This window comes from Spizellomyces punctatus (assembly GCF_000182565.1).
Source record: "Spizellomyces punctatus DAOM BR117 chromosome Unknown supercont1.3, whole genome shotgun sequence".
NCBI lineage: Eukaryota > Fungi > Chytridiomycota > Chytridiomycetes > Spizellomycetales > Spizellomycetaceae > Spizellomyces > Spizellomyces punctatus.
Window position 1 is genome coordinate 185,802 of NW_015971539.1, and position 15,731 is coordinate 201,532.

General features: G+C 47.0%; 9 protein-coding genes across 9 annotated transcripts; 5 read left to right on the top strand and 4 right to left on the bottom strand.

Moving 5' to 3' along the window:
- Positions 1 to 175: 175 nt before the first annotated feature.
- Positions 176 to 2,840, bottom strand: SPPG_01749 (uncharacterized protein). Its single transcript, XM_016750064.1, has 12 exons — positions 2,783 to 2,840; positions 2,486 to 2,556; positions 2,327 to 2,382; positions 2,179 to 2,257; positions 1,943 to 2,091; positions 1,801 to 1,884; positions 1,508 to 1,738; positions 1,268 to 1,437; positions 1,148 to 1,202; positions 882 to 1,085; positions 612 to 818; positions 176 to 533 (listed from the first exon to the last, which is right to left on the bottom strand). The coding sequence occupies exons 2-12, from the start codon at positions 2,511 to 2,513 to the stop codon at positions 414 to 416; spliced, it is 1,383 nt and encodes a 460-aa protein (XP_016610703.1). The 5' UTR covers positions 2,514 to 2,556; positions 2,783 to 2,840; the 3' UTR covers positions 176 to 413.
- An 871-nt stretch (positions 2,841 to 3,711) lies between these two features.
- On the bottom strand, positions 3,712 to 5,239 carry SPPG_01750 (uncharacterized protein). The gene is made up of 10 exons (XM_016750065.1): positions 5,106 to 5,239; positions 5,010 to 5,034; positions 4,904 to 4,938; positions 4,761 to 4,845; positions 4,584 to 4,683; positions 4,435 to 4,528; positions 4,330 to 4,371; positions 4,246 to 4,266; positions 4,084 to 4,189; positions 3,712 to 4,022 (listed from the first exon to the last, which is right to left on the bottom strand). Exons 1-10 carry the CDS (start codon positions 5,148 to 5,150, stop codon positions 3,943 to 3,945), a joined length of 633 nt encoding a protein of 210 aa, XP_016610704.1. The 5' UTR covers positions 5,151 to 5,239; the 3' UTR covers positions 3,712 to 3,942.
- Positions 5,238 to 6,410, top strand: SPPG_01751 (uncharacterized protein). The gene is made up of 3 exons (XM_016750066.1): positions 5,238 to 5,542; positions 5,614 to 5,741; positions 5,800 to 6,410. The coding sequence occupies exons 1-3, from the start codon at positions 5,294 to 5,296 to the stop codon at positions 5,861 to 5,863; spliced, it is 441 nt and encodes a 146-aa protein (XP_016610705.1). The 5' UTR covers positions 5,238 to 5,293; the 3' UTR covers positions 5,864 to 6,410.
- On the bottom strand, positions 6,338 to 7,895 carry SPPG_01752 (uncharacterized protein). The gene is made up of 5 exons (XM_016750067.1): positions 7,858 to 7,895; positions 7,702 to 7,786; positions 7,433 to 7,636; positions 7,205 to 7,349; positions 6,338 to 7,147 (listed from the first exon to the last, which is right to left on the bottom strand). The coding sequence occupies exons 1-5, from the start codon at positions 7,860 to 7,862 to the stop codon at positions 6,534 to 6,536; spliced, it is 1,053 nt and encodes a 350-aa protein (XP_016610706.1). The 5' UTR covers positions 7,863 to 7,895; the 3' UTR covers positions 6,338 to 6,533.
- An 88-nt stretch (positions 7,896 to 7,983) lies between these two features.
- Positions 7,984 to 8,900, top strand: SPPG_01753 (uncharacterized protein). Its single transcript, XM_016750068.1, has 4 exons — positions 7,984 to 8,190; positions 8,258 to 8,382; positions 8,446 to 8,509; positions 8,611 to 8,900. Exons 1-4 carry the CDS (start codon positions 8,106 to 8,108, stop codon positions 8,718 to 8,720), a joined length of 384 nt encoding a protein of 127 aa, XP_016610707.1. The 5' UTR covers positions 7,984 to 8,105; the 3' UTR covers positions 8,721 to 8,900.
- A 485-nt stretch (positions 8,901 to 9,385) lies between these two features.
- SPPG_01754 (uncharacterized protein) lies at positions 9,386 to 10,024 on the top strand. The gene is made up of 2 exons (XM_016750069.1): positions 9,386 to 9,747; positions 9,812 to 10,024. Exons 1-2 carry the CDS (start codon positions 9,508 to 9,510, stop codon positions 9,944 to 9,946), a joined length of 375 nt encoding a protein of 124 aa, XP_016610708.1. The 5' UTR covers positions 9,386 to 9,507; the 3' UTR covers positions 9,947 to 10,024.
- SPPG_01755 (uncharacterized protein) lies at positions 9,942 to 11,572 on the bottom strand. Its single transcript, XM_016750070.1, has 5 exons — positions 11,196 to 11,572; positions 10,940 to 11,130; positions 10,771 to 10,873; positions 10,676 to 10,707; positions 9,942 to 10,612 (listed from the first exon to the last, which is right to left on the bottom strand). Exons 1-5 carry the CDS (start codon positions 11,514 to 11,516, stop codon positions 10,363 to 10,365), a joined length of 897 nt encoding a protein of 298 aa, XP_016610709.1. The 5' UTR covers positions 11,517 to 11,572; the 3' UTR covers positions 9,942 to 10,362.
- Positions 11,573 to 11,778: 206 nt separating this feature from the next.
- SPPG_08957 (uncharacterized protein) lies at positions 11,779 to 13,062 on the top strand (the record flags this gene model as incomplete). The annotated part of the gene is made up of 1 exon (XM_016757107.1): positions 11,779 to 13,062. The coding sequence occupies one exon, from the start codon at positions 11,779 to 11,781 to the stop codon at positions 13,060 to 13,062; it is 1,284 nt and encodes a 427-aa protein (XP_016610710.1).
- A 724-nt stretch (positions 13,063 to 13,786) lies between these two features.
- On the top strand, positions 13,787 to 15,674 carry SPPG_01757 (uncharacterized protein). Its single transcript, XM_016750071.1, has 3 exons — positions 13,787 to 14,684; positions 14,750 to 15,133; positions 15,224 to 15,674. The coding sequence occupies exons 1-3, from the start codon at positions 14,238 to 14,240 to the stop codon at positions 15,503 to 15,505; spliced, it is 1,113 nt and encodes a 370-aa protein (XP_016610711.1). The 5' UTR covers positions 13,787 to 14,237; the 3' UTR covers positions 15,506 to 15,674.
- The last annotated feature ends 57 nt before the right edge of the window (positions 15,675 to 15,731 follow it).

Sequence of the window (15,731 nt, forward strand, 5' to 3'; positions counted from 1 at the left end):
TTATAGATGGAATCTAATTCCTGTGTGCTTCCCACTTTTGGTTGCATGCCCGAAGGGGGTTTCTCTGCTGCCGTAATACGGCCCTTGCCCACCTCCAAACACTCACTGTCTAGGTACACCCGTCTCATCATCAACATCTCAAAACAACACAAAAAGATGCAAAAGATCCACAGACTCAAGAAACTTAATTTTATTAAGTCCGCTACCTAAATCGCTCAAACAAACACTTTCACGGCTGAAACATTCCCGCGCATCCAAATAAAAGACTACCCTAGAGAAAAAAAAAACAAACGCAAACCCTCACAGTCTAAAGCAAAACAAATGGCTGTGATCAAACCGTTTCCCTTTACGGCCCAACCACATGGGTATGACGAGAGTCCCTGGAACCCATGCACAATTCATTGCGAGAAAGTTTATTTCTTCAGCAAGCCTTCCAATTGAGCTTCAAGTTGACGTATCCGTGCATCGCGTTGTGAAAGCTGGTTTTTAAGGTCATCATTGTCCTTTCGCAAGGTGTGGTACGCGTCTTGGTACTATTTTAAATTCGACATGTTATCAGTTAGATTTCAAAGTAGGAAGGCATATTGAAAGCAAACATCGCTATCCTGTACCTCCTTTTCTGTCGATGGGAGCTTCTCGGCGCCCGCCTCCACTACAGGAGCAGTTGTTACAAACTCCTTGGCGGGTGCAGCAGTGAACCCGGTCTCCAAGCTGATAAGCTTGGGCTGCGCGGTTTTGCCGGCAAAGAACTCATCAACGGTCAAGGCGGGCTCCGGACCAATGGTTTCTGGGTACAGGTCCGTTTGGAAGGCGTCCGACTAAGTTCAGATCTCGAATTAGAAAAGAAATAGTATGTAACGATGCCAGGAGCAGTCTTGTACCTTACGGGGGACTTTGAAAGAAATGGGCTCAACAAGAGTGGGATGAACTTTGTACGCACGTGCAATCTCCGTTTCATTGACAGATACAGCACGCTTGGGTAAGAATCCGATGCCACGTTGAGGTTCAGCTGATTTGTACTCGGAAAGGAAGTAAAGACCCTTTTCATCATCCACCCATTCGTAGTAGCGGATGTTTCCATCACCCTAGTGGAGGACTTAAATTGTAACTAACTCCTTCTGCAATGGTCTTCAAAATCACGTCATACCTTGCCCGCCAGGTACAGCATGCTCGTGTCACCATCGTAGTAAGGCATCAACATGCTAGCGGCGACATGCGATTTCAGTCCCGGATCAAGCATAAATAGGACAAAATGGCAATACTTTACCCAGAAGCCGTGTCAATGGTCTCCTGTTTAAGGGGCTCGGCCAAGTTGTTCGAATCGTAAATGAAAACTTGACGATCACTGGTTCTGCTGAAGCCCGTAGTGCAAATACGGTTGCTGTTGCCCATCCACGTCACGCGAGCACCTTTGACACCTTGGTGTCCATTGGTTTCCTACTCAATGAAATGCAACTAATTAGCCCACCGGCTATTGACGGCATGCCATCCAATCTCACGATAATACCTGGACGACTTTGTTAGCCCGAACATCAAACACTCGGAGTTTCTTGTCCTTGCACGTTGTGACCAGCAAGGTACCGTCGTAGTTCCAAGACAATGCTTGGATAATCTCGGTGTGGCCAGTAAGCTCTTGTTTTTCCGCTCCTTTAGAGATATCCCAGAGTTTGATCGTGAAATCCGCACTAGAACTGGCAAGAAGGTTGTCCGCGGTGGGGTGGAAGAGGACATGGCCGACCTTAACGAAGCATGACGTGTTTAGGTAAGGATTTCTTCAAAAGTTTTTACGCGAATAATCACCTTCCGCCCGTGTCCAGTCAAAGTCAGAGCTGGAGTGGAAATGCTCTCAGTCGGGCCTCCCTCAGGAATCGTCCAAACCATAACCTGCATGCATGTTCAGCACAATGTTACAAAACCGGTGAATTGATCACGCTCTTCGGACCTTGGTATCTTCGGACGCAGATGCGACAACATGGTCATTAAAAGGGTTGAAATCGGTGTCAAGCACAGCAGCAGTGTGACCGTTGTATACTGGAAGTGTTTCGGGTAACTTTCCGGTGGTTCCATGTGGAATGACCGCAAATGCACCACCTATACGCATACCGGCGAGTTAGCACGCCGCCACTTGTTCTCCGTATCATTTCATTTCACAGCGGTCCTAATGTAGGGTGAACGAACCTCCTCCCGCTTCCAAGTTTACGGAAATGAACAATGGGTTGGCCTTGACAAGGTTGGTATCCCAGGCGTTACGCGAAATCTGCATCACGTAGGTCGTTAGTCATATAATTCTCACTTCCTCTAAGAATACGCATCCAGTCTTACAAACCTTAACATTGTCGTAACATTGGTCGCGCTTGGTAGCATTTCCAAAGACGTGACGGTCTATAAACAACCAATACTTTGGTTTAGCAAACCACTTGTTGCCATCTAGAGTCCATCATCTGGCTCTCCAACGACTGAAGGCAACGCTGCCACCGCAACTTACATTTGGACGCACGAACGAAACGCGACATTTTAGCGAATTCTTCTGTAGCTTTTCCAAGACTTGACTATACTCTACGTTGTCAATATGAGTAGATAAAGGTAGGAATTGAAGCGGTCAGTTATGGACCACAAAAGCGGCTCTTCAGATGTGCCATGGTTGCCATCACAAGCGCGTTTGTGGGGCAAGATGGTTCCAGTTCTGCTCACCTTTTTACGCCAATAAACCGCCGTAGGAAGGAGGAATGAAGCATATGAGTGACTATTGAGCAAAGAGTCAGCTCTCCTTGTGATTAATTACCTTTTTTACGCAGCCGCTATCCCAATGGAGACAAACTAACGTTTGCGTTTTGTACGAAGGCTAGCTTGGAACGGAGGGGGGGTGGATGGACCTCCAGCCACAATTGCCTCAACGGCTATTTTGGGCCTAATGGATTACCTAATCCGCGTTCCGCAGTATTCAAAAGACTCGTGCAAAGGGGCAAGGAAACGGACAAAACAAACAGCGTTTGGGTCGTCTAGAAGTTAAAGGAAGACATGAAAGGTATGAAAGAAGATCAGGAGGGAAGATCAAGTCGTATTGAGCAAACGAGCCGTTTGTTTTTGTAAGTCGCCTGGTACTGGAAAGGAATACTGGACAACCTCGGGGTGATTGACATCAGCATCCAATCTACTTTAGGATATTATCACTCTGTATTGTACCTTTCATTCTTACAGTGTCATAGTCTAATGTTATTCCTTAACCGTGAGATATCTGCTCATGTAACTTAACTTCGTAATGATAAGAACACAGGACAGTCCATTCGAATCTTGTCTCATACTCACTACAACTGGGCTACTATGCCAGATTCATGTTCTCATGATCTTCGTCAGAACCCAATGTGCACCTACCCTACATAGTTCCAGATCGTATGAAATGAAAATTATAAAGCGCGAAGATCGTCCTCATATGGAAGACAATTCATTCTCGTCTCGTTGGAAAAAGTGGGCCATGGCCGACCTTGATCAACTCCAGCATGCCCGCCCGTCCAGTTGGTAGTGGTCTAACCGCTCCATTTAAAAAGCCAGCACTTTGTATGGACGGCGAAAAGGTTATCTTCCTTGAGTATCTTCCAACACGTTTGAACCTGGAAGTGCTAAAAAACCAACTCGACGTTTTCGAGGCAGTATGAACGCCTTTCGACAAATTAGAATAGGCTGACACAATAAGCTTCCCTCTAGCAATAGATTGCTCGTTGCGGCCAAGCACATTCGGTCGGCTTGTTGGCCATGCGAGAAGAGGAACGCATCCAATATTTTATTGTAAGTAAATACCGATAAATTCCTGCCCAACTGAATATATGTTCATTCACGAGTTTGATCACAATCTACAATGCCTACGATGATCTTTCAGTCCATTGGACCCATTTCCTACACGGCAGAAGCCCGTGGACCATGTCGCAAATTGTCGGCCAAAGTGTCTCATCTAGACTTTCGGGCGTCATCGGATCCACCGAGCTTCCTCTCTAGCTCCACATAGCGATCGGTCAATCGCATGTACTCTGTTCAAATTAATCGTATTTAAAAACTGTAAATGCAACCGCCGATGCTCGATGATCGTACCATCATGTGTCTGCTTCGCCTGTTTCTTCACGATTTCCACCTCACGAATTTGCTTTTTCGCTTCTTCAAGCTCCTTCTTTAAATCAGCGATCTCCTTCTCGCGATCCTACAGAGCGAGACTGAATAATGAGCAATCGAATGAGCATTCCTGCTACTACTTACCTGCTCCTTATCCAGCAGACGCTGTATTTGGCCATGTATAGGTAAGTTCCTTTACCATGAAACGCATATAAAAATTGATTCTACCATGTATTCCTTGGACTGCTTAGCGGCTTGTTGCTTTAAAACCTATGAAAATTGGAAATTATCAGCACTTTATGACGTATGCAGACGGGGCCACCTTGCACTTACCTCTGCTTTTGATTCGTTGGTGACCAGCTCAGTAATCATCGAGAAAAAGCGGTTCAACAGCAGTGACAAAAATAGTACCGCTCCAGTCAAGTACCTGAGACCGCAATATGAGGCAAGGTTTAACCGGGACGGTCCTCGAGATGACTTACAAATTGCGCTGATCATAAAAGAGTCGGGCACGATGGTAAGGGTCGTGATGGTGATCGGTCGGATTCGCATCCTCCTTCCGCATCGTCCGATTCAAGCTGTCTGTAGCGGAACATCAATTAAGAGGTCGGTCGACTTCGATCTCATGCCAAAAAGCCAAAAATCAAGCAATTATGTACCCAGAAACATAATGAAGACGTATACAAATACAATCTTCAGCCACTGCTTCGCTTGCGCTATTACGGGGCTTTTGGACATCCATATCTGTTGAAAATGAGTTTAGTTTTGAACAGGTCAGCATTGGCTTGTACATCGATCGTACCAGGAACTGACGCTTGAGACTCAAAGGAAGTGGTGCTAAACCATGAGAGTAGTTCATAATTGTAAGGCCGGCATCTCAGACTCCAAACAACAATTCGACTATGTACCAATGAGGAGGGTAAATAGAGCCATCTGGAAGCGAGTTGAGGGTTGAGGATATGAGAAACACACCAGCAAGCTTCGGCCCAAACCAAAGCACTCACCTCGGCCGCCAGAATAACAAACACTATCTGATAGAAGAGAGACATTTTGGCGAATAGGCTTCTTCAACAAGAATGGTGCCAACTAGTGAACAAGAGTCAAAGAAGGATTTGATGGCTGTTGATCCTGGGTGGCATGACGCGTCCCAAATCCAAGGTTTCCGGACGCTCAAACCTACCAATCTCAACAAATGATTGGCGCACACTACATGTCCTCCGACGCAGATATCAAATCCGAATACCCATCTGCACCAGGCAGTCCAACAACATCAGTAACTAGCTGCACGTCTGAAGGAACAGCCCCTTCCGACCAAGTTGCGGAGTTCGATCGCGATGCCTTCAAGTTTATGCCCTTGATAGTGCGAACACTGGAAATCATGCACCGAGCGGACGTGACAGGGGACGAGACCACCGGATTGCCAGAGGAGGTGGATAGGATGGTATGTAGCTCATGGTTTTGTTATCAACCCGTGACCAATAGTAGAAATCTGACATTGTGGCCCATTCTCAGATTCGGACTTTAAAAAACATGATACGGGAAGCACACGAGTTGGTTTTAGCGCTTCCAGGTTCAAACGTGTTGGAAGATACTCAAAGGAAGATTTTGGAAAAGGACCTGGCGAAACTTTCCGCAAAAAGGTTCGTCACGCTCCCTGCAAATGCGATAGGCCCCTTTTCTCACAATACCTGATGTTAGAGATCGTATCAAGGCCTTTCTACCTAATGAGACGGAAGAGAAGAATGCCATGGAGATGGATTAGCGGGTGATCCCATCAGCCTTCCTTTGCGCTAATGGGTAGGCACTAAGTGCAACCTGGAGCACTACATATGAACATCAGCCGCGCCAAGCATGACCTTACCACGAGTAACCTTTCCGTATGTTACATCCTTTCCGGGGTGTCCGACCATTGAGGTTTCCGGCACCGTGTACGACGTGCCGTACGTTCCAGACGCGGAGGTTTACTCTAGAGGCTCTACTGCATAATCGGGAACATTCTATCACGGCATCTCATTGCATCTTTCGTCGTTTTGCAGCCTATGGGCTATGTGCCGAATGCTAAACGGAGCAACACAGCCAACAACTGAATCTTCTTGAGTGTTCAATTATCTGGCCCTGACGCATTGCTTGAGTAGCAGAAGTGACTGTACATAAGCCAATGATCAGTTTCATTGAATACCGTTGCAAGAATTTGTGGCCGGCGGTGAAAATACTGTTCCGAATAAAGCTAAGGAGGTGAAGACCTATGTATTGGAAACAACCATGGTCGTAAATTGAAAGAAGTGTAATTACATATTGTTAAATCCTGACTGTGCCAAGTTAAGGGAAGGATTTCGGCATTGGTACAAACACAATTTACCCATTAGATACCATTTGAGTCATATATTCACCAGACGGAACCATGATCGCTCTGAGTGAAGCCTCATTGTATCCTATCTGCGGCCACTATACCGGTCCCCGTCTCTCTGCCTATATGATTCGCGACTTCTTTCTCTGCTACGCGAAGGCGAATATTGTCTATCATAATGTCTTGACCTTTCCCGCCGGCTATCATCTGTTCGTCTTCTCCTCGACAAATCATCACCACGCCCATCTCGTCTCTCGACCCTCAATTCTTTCATACCACGTTCTTTGCTATGATCTCGTCCTTTATCAAAATCTTTTCGCTGCGCGGTATCATGTATGTCATATCCTTCTCTGTGTCGATCGCGGTAACTTTGCTCCACGCCGCGCTCATACGGTGAAACACCGCGTCTGGTAGATCTTTGGTCGCGGCGTGAGGGCCGATCATCGTCGCTATCTACATGTCTCTTCCTCCGTTCAGGTTCTGTCCTAGATTCTCGCCCTTGTTCTTCATTTATCGATTCTGCCTCCCCTCTCTCTTTTCTTTTCTTTTTCTTTTCCTTTTTGGCTTTCTTGGCCTCTTTCTTTGCCTTCTTTGCCGCCTTCCTTGCAAGGTACGCCCGCATTGGATCCTCCTTGTCAAGCTCTTCTGCTATTCTTCGTGCCTCGTCCATCTCGGACTCAGAAGAACTAGAATCAGCCCCTGCGTCAAAAATATGTAAGCATATTGATGCAAATAGGAAAGAACTCCGAGGTATACCATCTGGCTTTGGCTCTTTAGGTCGCAAATGTGGCGGAAGAATATGCAGTTTTCTTTTTTTCTCCTCCTCCTCGTCAAAATCATCGTCCTTTTTGGGTCCGCGATATTTCGCTACATGGTCGACCCTTATAGTACGATTTAGAATCTGCAGTTTTGAGGGAAACGTCTTGGGTTGGGTCGAGTACTTTGAGAGCAAAAATGCCATTTCTGGGGCCATCTCGAGTGTACCTTAATACCGTTGAAATTGTCCACCGCCAAGGTGGTGCTCCTTTGGTCCTCAAAGGCAACAAAGGCAAAACCTTTGCTCTTCCCTGACTGCTTGTCCCGCACAAGGTTGAGATCTACAATCTCTCCGTACTGTGAGAACACCGCAATCAGGTCGCCCTCCGTCAGTTCATAGGGTATTCCTCCAACAAATACATAGGCAGAGTCCTGTAATTCAAAGTAAGGCAGGCTCGACCAGGCAAGGATGGATCATGTGAGGATGAGCTACAAACCTTGTACTGTGAGTGCCAGGATGCGGAATCTTTGATGTCACGGAAAAGTTCAGCAGCGTTCAGCCGTTCAATTTCTTTTACAACGCTACAATAAAGCAAGTGCGATAAGTTTGAAGCAATGACTGAAAGAGCCCCAAGTCTCGTACGGCCGCTTACTTCATGAGGATGAATGAGCGGAGTAAGCCTATGCTCGACCATCTGTGAACCACCACGATTGATGACTGATATTGTGGCACAGCACCATATCCCAAAATTTTGTCGCCAACGTCTCTCCGTCGCTGTCAACCAACGACGAGCAAATCTGTCCTACAAACCAGTGAAATCATATAATCCTTCATAGCAACTACTGCATCTTTACGCCGACACATCTGCATATCTGTGTACCTACTCTAGGATTATTTACCATGTCTCATTACGATACATCAGTGCCAAAAGTGATAGCAGAGAATCCCAAACTGCTGAAGTACCGTCGACGGATATTAAACCCACGTAAGCTGCAACTACGTTAGCGACCCTAATCTACGGTAATGTTAAAGCGATGATACGTCTCTAATAGGACGATTGGAACCGACACAGGGAGTGAGAACTATAAAAGTGGCAGGGAAATTGGGAATGGTTGGTGCGGTCTTCTATATGGTACTCATGGCGGACTGGGGAGAGGGGGAGCACTGTTTCAGTGGGGTGAGAATATCTTGATGTGTTAGATGTGTGACTGCAGTCTCTTAATGGTTGTACGGCGGGTAGGTGCGACGATTTTATGATGAGAAGAAGCGAGAGTTTTTCACACTATCAGAGGAGGATGAGCGAGGTGGGTTTGGAATCACCTAAGAGATGCCGTTGGAGGCACTTTCGAAGAACTTTGGCAATATGCAGCCTTTTCAACTTCCAACTCACCCATTCCGTTTTCAGAATTGCGATCAAAAGGCAAGATCGTACCACCTGCAATAAATCCTGCAGATCAAACCCCGTCGTCACCGAAAGGCATTGGACCTTTTATTAGAAGTGGAACTAGTGGGTAAATCGATCCCGAATGGTTGCAGATATGTACTATCGTATATTTTAACCGGATATCAGGAAACAACAAGTATGAGTTTGTTATTTATGCTAGAACAGTTGCTTAAATAAATATAATATATGTTTTTTGACCAAGATGTGGTCCGATGTAGATATGAACAGATTGTTTAATGTACTATTACAAGGGAAAACTTTGGAATTTCGAGATGCGCGGTGATGGTATCAGAGATCCCATATGTCCAAATTTACCTAACATACGGCGTACATTCCATCAAAGAACATCCACAATTCAGAGGCTGTGTGTGATCTACCTCCATTGCCGAATTGGATTTGGGAAGACGAACCATCCGCAGACCACAACGCCGTCCTCCGTAAGCCCCAAATGGCGGCACAGGGAGAAAAAAGTCACCCAGATCCAACAGTGCAAGTCATCGTTGCGTCAGACGCCAAGAACATCTGCTCCAAGGAGGAAGGGCTTCGGTGGCCTGATTGTGGCACTGACGGGTTCCCTGGTCGTCAGTCTCGTCACGCTTCGAAGGTCAGGCCCCAAGGTTGTGACGGAAGGGATTCCACGACTACGCCACCTGCGCGTACTCACGTGGCGCTGCGCACCGCCACTGGACGTCATTCCGTTGTCGTCGTCCGTAATCCTCTTGGATGACCTCCCAAAGTGGGCATCGTTGGAATATAAAAGCTGGCGACAACGGACGGCATCTTCTACTCAAACAACCAAAATACCATAACATTCAGCTACTTTGAGAAACAAAGCAACAAAAGCAATCAAATATCATTATGCACGGCCATCATCACAACCCCAACCTTGTCAACACCAACTCGACTGCTTATCCAACTCAAACCACCACGGCAACCGGGATTCCATCTACCACTCACCACCACCACACGACTCCCACAACCGCATATCAACCGGGTATGAAGACCAATAACGTGACGGCTACGAATCATCCCACCGCTCCCAATTCTCACCCGAGTCGAGTTCATGCCGCCGTGGAGAATGCTGTGGGATCCATGCAGGTAGCATCCCGCTGTCTTTGAATGACAGAGCTGTCTCATGATACTGATATGATCGCATCTGCAGTCGTCTATTGGTCGCATGACCAACAATCCAAATACCATTATCAAAGGAGAAGAGAAGAAAGTAGCCGCACGCGCTGAAGCAGATATGGCAAAATTGAGGCACGCCAAGAAACAGCATGCTTCCATGGGAATTTAATGTATAAATGTTTAGTAGTATTGGAGTTGTAAACACAGAGTTGTAAATAGAAATTATGACACATGCTCGTTGTGAAAATTTTGTACTTCTGCCGACAAGATCACTACTTGTCTCGTTCAAAGCGCTAACTACATGTTCCAGCTTTCAATTACCCTATTCTACCTTGGGTTCAAAGATTGAAAATGCACGGATAGTGCGTTGCACTCTTCCCACATTCTAATTGAATCCACAGAGAGAGTTAACGGGTCGGTTGATGGTGGTTCATGATCGCCTGCTCCCGCTGGCAGATGCATCAGGAGGTAAACTTTATCCCTTCCTTTGCTGCGTCCACTTGAACGACCAACCCGCTGAATCTCTGTCCATTGTGGAAGAAACCGGTATCAGAGTATCAATGGTTATGGCTTTAAGCCGTTCAGTTAGTGCTGAGCCTTCTTGGTTCCAATCTTCGGGCACAACATTGCAGCAGGACACTCTGCACAACCTGGTTTCTGGGCGCGACACAATGTTTGCCCGAACCCGACTAGCAGAGGATTGATTGGGCCCCAGTACTCTTTTGGAAGCCACCGCTCAAGACTTTGTCTGGTGGCTTCCGGGTTCTTCGTCCGGACCCAACCTAGACGATTACTGATGCGGTGAACATGCGTGTCGACGGCAATTGCAACATCTCTGATCATAGATTGTCAAACTACCGAAGCAGGTCGCGAAATCAGTTGTATGCTGGTTACTCACTTGTTCCATGCTATCGACATGGTCAATGCGGCCTAAATAGTGCGGAGAATATCAGAATTATGCACAACTGGAAGCAATCCACTGTAAGCTCCTACTATTTTAGGGCCAACCCCAGGAAGGGCGAGTAGCTCTTCCCAGGTAGGAGGGATATCGCCGTCATATCGCTCGTGCAAAACTCTACTCGTTGCCAGCAGAGATCTGGATCATAAAGGTTTCAGCCAAATTGCACGGCCATACACGAAACTACGGCGACACAAAACTTACTTTGTTTTCTGGTTTTGCATTCCGATTGTCGCCAGACAGCTTTTAATCAGTTCAGGATCCATCGCTAATAGGGCATTCGGGGTCATGCCTTCAGGTGTGTGGGATTGGAGCAGTCTCATGGTGGGAGCCAGTTTCAAGTCGGGTGTTTGAGCCGAGAGAATAAGCGATACAAGTGTCTCAAAACGATACACCTGAATCAAATGCGTTCAGCAAGCAAAGCAACTGTTTGGAAAGGACGACAGCGTATATGATTTACCTTGTCACCAAATTCTTTTCTGCCGAGGACGGCACACCCGCAGGTATCTACAGGTGCCTCCACCCGCTTCCTATACGCTTCAATGCTAGTCCACACATCTTGCCATTCGCCTTTATCGGACCTTGACGCCTCCTCTTTGATTTCTGCCTTTACCGTTTCCAGAGCAATCTCTTGGAGATCGTAGCGAATCGGAACATGCTTAACCGCGGGTCGCTTCTTTGTCGGGCGCACCTTTGTTTGCTTTCCAAATACGGTAGCGATGGGACAAACTGTCTCCACGACAGGAGCCGCTGATCGGGGACGGAGTCCCGGTCGTGGCATATGTGGTTTTGAACTGTGAGATATGGGTTATCATCTCCTCCCAACTTGGATTTTACATGTCGAGGGGCTTAGCCGAACCCATGGGGCGTAGCAAATTCATAGTGCGGAGCCGATGGGAACTGGCACTAGTACATAGATTCCAACCGATTTAATCATAATTTTACTCGATTTAGACTCATGAACTATGGTTTGATCCAAAAAATCCTATATAAGTTGTCGTGCCCATTTTCCCAGGCTTTCATCTTTTCCCACAGATATCATCATGCCGCCAAAAAAGAAGCAAAAACTCGAAAAACTCGACAAACCCACCTTACATACCTGCAACAAGACTTCCTTTGCAAAAGCCCTGCCAAACGAGATCTATCGCCAACGGCTTCTAGATTACATCGCCATCATCCATCAACTTGCCGACCATGCTTCCCACGCGCTGAAATTCTATCTCCTTTCATCATCAGCGCCAGTTTTTCCCACGGTAAATGAAGATACAATCGAAGCCATCCTGTATCTTCTCAACAAGGGGGAGGCTTGGCATCCAAGAAAGGAAGCAAAGAAGGCATGGCGGGATTGTTTGCTGCCATATGTTCAACGGTACTGCCAAATCGTCGGCTTCATTCACCCAAATCTACGAGGCGAGCAGCAGTCAATCAATTACCTGACAGCGAGTATGATGATGAACCTGAAAGTCAACGTTCAAGAGCATTTCATGACGATGCTGCTCCGATATATCAATCTGCAGCTTGACGTGAAGGGACAGAAGCAGCAACTGCCACCGAAAAGTGATGCGTGGAAAAGTGATGCGTGGAAAGCTTTCTTTGCTCGTCTTCGTTACTTGAAGTCAATTTTCCTTTTTGATGTGGTGCCCGAGTTGCTGGATCTGAGCAGGACAGAATCCGATATCATGGACGAAATTTGGTCGCTCGATCTGCCTTTTCTTGTCAACGATCCACTGGCATATGCTGTTGCCGTTGACCCGATGTCCTTTTTCCCTGCATACTGTCGGTTGTCAAGCCTATATGAAAAGCATGGATTTCGACGGTTCAGCGCCATCCCACTTCGCCACTCCCTCATCCAAACACATATTCACATCGACACGGTCATTCTGTACCAGCATATCCTTTGCATCATGCGACGGGAAGCGGAAACTGTTGAAAAGTTCGATTTATGGTTGCGCGTGTGCAACCTGCGGAGCAAGGCTTTTCGGTCTCGCCGCGGTATGCAGTTTGAAGGCTCGATCAGTACGGATGGAACCTCGGTGTCGGTATACCTAAAGCACCCAGAAGCAGAGTATGGAAAGCGCGGAGCGAGAAAGTCAGCAAAGAGTTTAGAGGATGAAGTTAAAGCGCAATACATGGAGAAAAACTTACCTGCTTGTCGAGCAGCAGAGAATGTCGTTGTTATCGACCCAAACAAGCGTGATCTACTCTACTGCCAAGACAGCAATGGTGCGACAATGTTTCACTACACCGCCAACCAGCAAGCCATGGAGACTGGAAGCCGTCGACAGCAAAGTGCAACGGCAGCAGATGAAGAAAGAAGCTGGAGTTGACCTCATAGAATCACGTATCCCTAGCCACAAAACAATGAACCTCATGGACTTTACTCGCTACCTTCTTGTTCGCCGTGCTGATTGGGATCGTCACAAGGAGTTCTACTCACATCCTGCCCACACGCGGTGGAAGTGGCATGCATTTATAAACCATCAGAAGAGCGAATCAGACCTCATAAGCGCCATGCACAACAAATACGGTGAAAACTTTACCGTTGTGATGGGTGATTGGAGCGATGCCGGTCGAACTGCAAGATTTCAGACCTCATCAAAGACGAAAGGTTGGCGCACCCTCTTTAAGCACAACAGGATCACCTGCTTCCTTCTCGACGAGTATAAAACCTCATCTGTCTGCCCTCACTGTTCCTCTGGCGTTGAAAAAGGCTTCAAAACACGACCTCATTCAAGACCTTGGTGCCGTCGCGAAGGCAAGATTGAAAAAGTCCACGGATTGCTGGGTTGTACCAACCCTAACTGTCAGCAAGCCTGGACGATGCGCTACTGGAATCGAGATACGCTGAGCACCTGCAATATGCTAATGATTGTGAGATCAATGTTGGATGGGCACTGTAGACCAGAGGTGTTCAGCAGAAGCGTTCCAGCTATAGCGTAGCGTAGATTAGTTAGTTAGCTTTTCCGAACCGGTTGTCGCCGGTTCAATCCCTGGTGCGGGTGCTAGTGCCAATACCCATCGGCTCCGCACTATGAATGTCGCAAGCAAAACAAACCCAATGCGCAACGATTGGTAAGACGGGTATTTGCCATCTATGCCCTTGTTCACCATTTCTTGCAAACGTACGCTGGTGCACAGTTTATTATCATGGAGATCCCGGAGTTTGCTGTCCGAATGCAGGAAATCAGCAAACTCTTCGTGGTGAAATTCTACGCAATGGAGTAACAAAGTGCCAAGCGAAACTGCAAGCGGCTATCGCCCTCCCACGCCTTTGTGGTTGATTCCAAGCGTTACGATCAAAGAAAGCACGCGATGGAAAGCAAAGTAAAAAAATCTATTTGACAATTTCTGGTCGCCTACCTTTTAGCACGTTGAGGCGTTTTAAAGAAAAATGATTTTTTACTATTGGCCCCACGGGTGAACGAGCGATAGACGAGCAACAGTCCAATTGCTGAAAAACAAGTTGCTGCTCATGTTCGCTGCCCACTAGAGATCTCATGCCATGAATACGACGATACCCCCTTCCACATCCGTTGTGCCAGAGCATCTTCAATATACGTTGGAACTGGTCTTTGGAGGTCTAGGTACCGCCATTCAGCTCTTCAACTGTATATGGGCTGCATCGGTACTGTTCCGTCGTCCGAATCCCTACAATGGGACTCTGGTTATCTGTGGGGTCTTCTACCTGTTGGCCCAGGGTATTGTCGTGACGCAGACAATTATCTCCTTCTCGGGGGGCAAAAACCATGAGTACCTCACCATGCTGGAAGACTTGGGCCAAGGAGAGGAAGTGAAGCAACAGTACTCGGACTGGAAATTGGGAGTGATCATGCCCTGGCTGCAGCGAACATACAATTTCGTTTATGGCGTAGCCACACTTGTTTATGTGTTGATTGTTCAAATTCGATTTCGTGTCGTTCGACGAATCGTCCCGTATTGGAAGGGTTGGGTACGTTGTAGATCGATTCTTCTCAGACTGAGCAACTCGCATATTGAGACTTTGAACGACCTTAGGATCACATCTTTGTTGGCTTTACCGTCATTCTATGGGCTGCTACCTTCCTCACTTGGAATGTCATACATTATTCGCGCGATGGCCTTTCGAGTGGGATATCAGCGGCCGTATGGAATATTTATGTTTTGGTGGTTGATCAACTCTTGTGCGTCCTGTTCCTTATGCGTCTGAAGATGTTCCAAAGAAAGTTTGGCCAATCAATCCGACGCCAGACAGCCAGGCGAACGGTCTTTGTCGCTCTCATCTGCCTAGCGATAATGTCGTGGGTTGCTTTCGGCGTTTTCATGTACAGTAATATGGGATATCGGCACGACGAAGGGATGCGTAATGTTTTATTCAGAGTAGCAAGTGCCCTGTCTGGCTTTATGATGTCCGCCGCATTGGTGAGTACATAAGGCTGTAGATGCCTAAAGTCCACCATGAGGTGTCTGCTAAGGTGGAACAAAATGCTGACTTTAACTTGCCTGGAATAGCTTTTCATTTACACCGTGAAGACGATGATGACCGGCTCAACCACCAGCCAATTGAGCCGCTCCAAAGGGTCTGGCGGAACGGAGTTAGAACCAAGTTCAGCTTTGAGAATACCTAGGAAACCTGAAGCCGCTCTAACTGACGCGACAGAAAGATTGCATGCAGTCGAGGGCCAAGTTACGTATGGGTTCGCGAAGCAGCCCACGTTAAAATGGGCCAAATCCTATGAGACCATAACGACAGCGAGTGTGCAAAGCGACGCTGCATACGATGCGCGGCAATGACGTACACCGATAACTTTCGGACGATACTGCTTAGATTTTGTAGATAATTTAAATACTATGATATATAGAAATTCATATAGTAATAATTTACTCCCTAGGGCTAGCGTAAATCCAGTGCTGGGTGAGCTGTTTATTTCAATAATCGAACGAGCTTCCAGTCCCCAAGCCATCAACCAATCAGAGAACGGTGGCACAGCAGATTTAGCAAAGCGCCTGCAAACTACAG

What these genes read in the sequence shown, in the direction of transcription:
- SPPG_01749 (XM_016750064.1), bottom strand. Translation starts at nt 2,513, where the DNA reads ATGTCGCGTTTCGTTCGTGCGTCCAAAT. An exon ending in TGACTGGACACGGGCGGAAG is followed by an intron (nt 1,739 to 1,800) that starts GTGATTATTCGC and finishes TGCTTCGTTAAG; the next exon opens with GTCGGCCATGTCCTCTTCCA. An exon ending in GGGCTAACAAAGTCGTCCAG is followed by an intron (nt 1,438 to 1,507) that starts GTATTATCGTGA and finishes TTCATTGAGTAG; the next exon opens with GAAACCAATGGACACCAAGG.
- SPPG_01750 (XM_016750065.1), bottom strand. Translation starts at nt 5,150, where the DNA reads ATGTCTCTCTTCTATCAGATAGTGTTTGTTATTCTGGCGGCCGAG. An exon ending in TCTATTTACCCTCCTCATTG is followed by an intron (nt 4,939 to 5,009) that starts GTACATAGTCGA and finishes CTCATGGTTTAG; the next exon opens with CACCACTTCCTTTGAGTCTC. An exon ending in GTCTCAAGCGTCAGTTCCTG is followed by an intron (nt 4,846 to 4,903) that starts GTACGATCGATG and finishes CATTTTCAACAG; the next exon opens with ATATGGATGTCCAAAAGCCC.
- SPPG_01751 (XM_016750066.1), top strand. Translation starts at nt 5,294, where the DNA reads ATGATTGGCGCACACTACATGTCCTCCGACGCAGATATCAAATCCGAA. An exon ending in CAGAGGAGGTGGATAGGATG is followed by an intron (nt 5,543 to 5,613) that starts GTATGTAGCTCA and finishes GCCCATTCTCAG; the next exon opens with ATTCGGACTTTAAAAAACAT. An exon ending in GCGAAACTTTCCGCAAAAAG is followed by an intron (nt 5,742 to 5,799) that starts GTTCGTCACGCT and finishes ACCTGATGTTAG; the next exon opens with AGATCGTATCAAGGCCTTTC.
- SPPG_01752 (XM_016750067.1), bottom strand. An exon ending in ACAATTTCAACGGTATTAAG is followed by an intron (nt 7,350 to 7,432) that starts GTACACTCGAGA and finishes TCAAAACTGCAG; the next exon opens with ATTCTAAATCGTACTATAAG. An exon ending in TAAAGAGCCAAAGCCAGATG is followed by an intron (nt 7,148 to 7,204) that starts GTATACCTCGGA and finishes TTTTTGACGCAG; the next exon opens with GGGCTGATTCTAGTTCTTCT.
- SPPG_01753 (XM_016750068.1), top strand. Translation starts at nt 8,106, where the DNA reads ATGTCTCATTACGATACATCAGTGCCAAAAGTGATAGCAGAGAATCCC. An exon ending in TCGACGGATATTAAACCCAC is followed by an intron (nt 8,191 to 8,257) that starts GTAAGCTGCAAC and finishes CGTCTCTAATAG; the next exon opens with GACGATTGGAACCGACACAG. An exon ending in ATCAGAGGAGGATGAGCGAG is followed by an intron (nt 8,510 to 8,610) that starts GTGGGTTTGGAA and finishes TTCCGTTTTCAG; the next exon opens with AATTGCGATCAAAAGGCAAG.
- SPPG_01754 (XM_016750069.1), top strand. Translation starts at nt 9,508, where the DNA reads ATGCACGGCCATCATCACAACCCCAACCTTGTCAACACCAACTCGACT. An exon ending in ATGCTGTGGGATCCATGCAG is followed by an intron (nt 9,748 to 9,811) that starts GTAGCATCCCGC and finishes TCGCATCTGCAG; the next exon opens with TCGTCTATTGGTCGCATGAC.
- SPPG_01755 (XM_016750070.1), bottom strand. Translation starts at nt 11,516, where the DNA reads ATGCCACGACCGGGACTCCGTCCCCGATCAGCGGCTCCTGTCGTGGAG. An exon ending in ATGCAAAACCAGAAAACAAA is followed by an intron (nt 10,874 to 10,939) that starts GTAAGTTTTGTG and finishes TTTATGATCCAG; the next exon opens with ATCTCTGCTGGCAACGAGTA. An exon ending in ATGTCGATAGCATGGAACAA is followed by an intron (nt 10,613 to 10,675) that starts GTGAGTAACCAG and finishes ATCTATGATCAG; the next exon opens with AGATGTTGCAATTGCCGTCG.
- SPPG_01757 (XM_016750071.1), top strand. Translation starts at nt 14,238, where the DNA reads ATGAATACGACGATACCCCCTTCCACATCCGTTGTGCCAGAGCATCTT. An exon ending in TCCCGTATTGGAAGGGTTGG is followed by an intron (nt 14,685 to 14,749) that starts GTACGTTGTAGA and finishes GAACGACCTTAG; the next exon opens with GATCACATCTTTGTTGGCTT. An exon ending in TTATGATGTCCGCCGCATTG is followed by an intron (nt 15,134 to 15,223) that starts GTGAGTACATAA and finishes TGCCTGGAATAG; the next exon opens with CTTTTCATTTACACCGTGAA.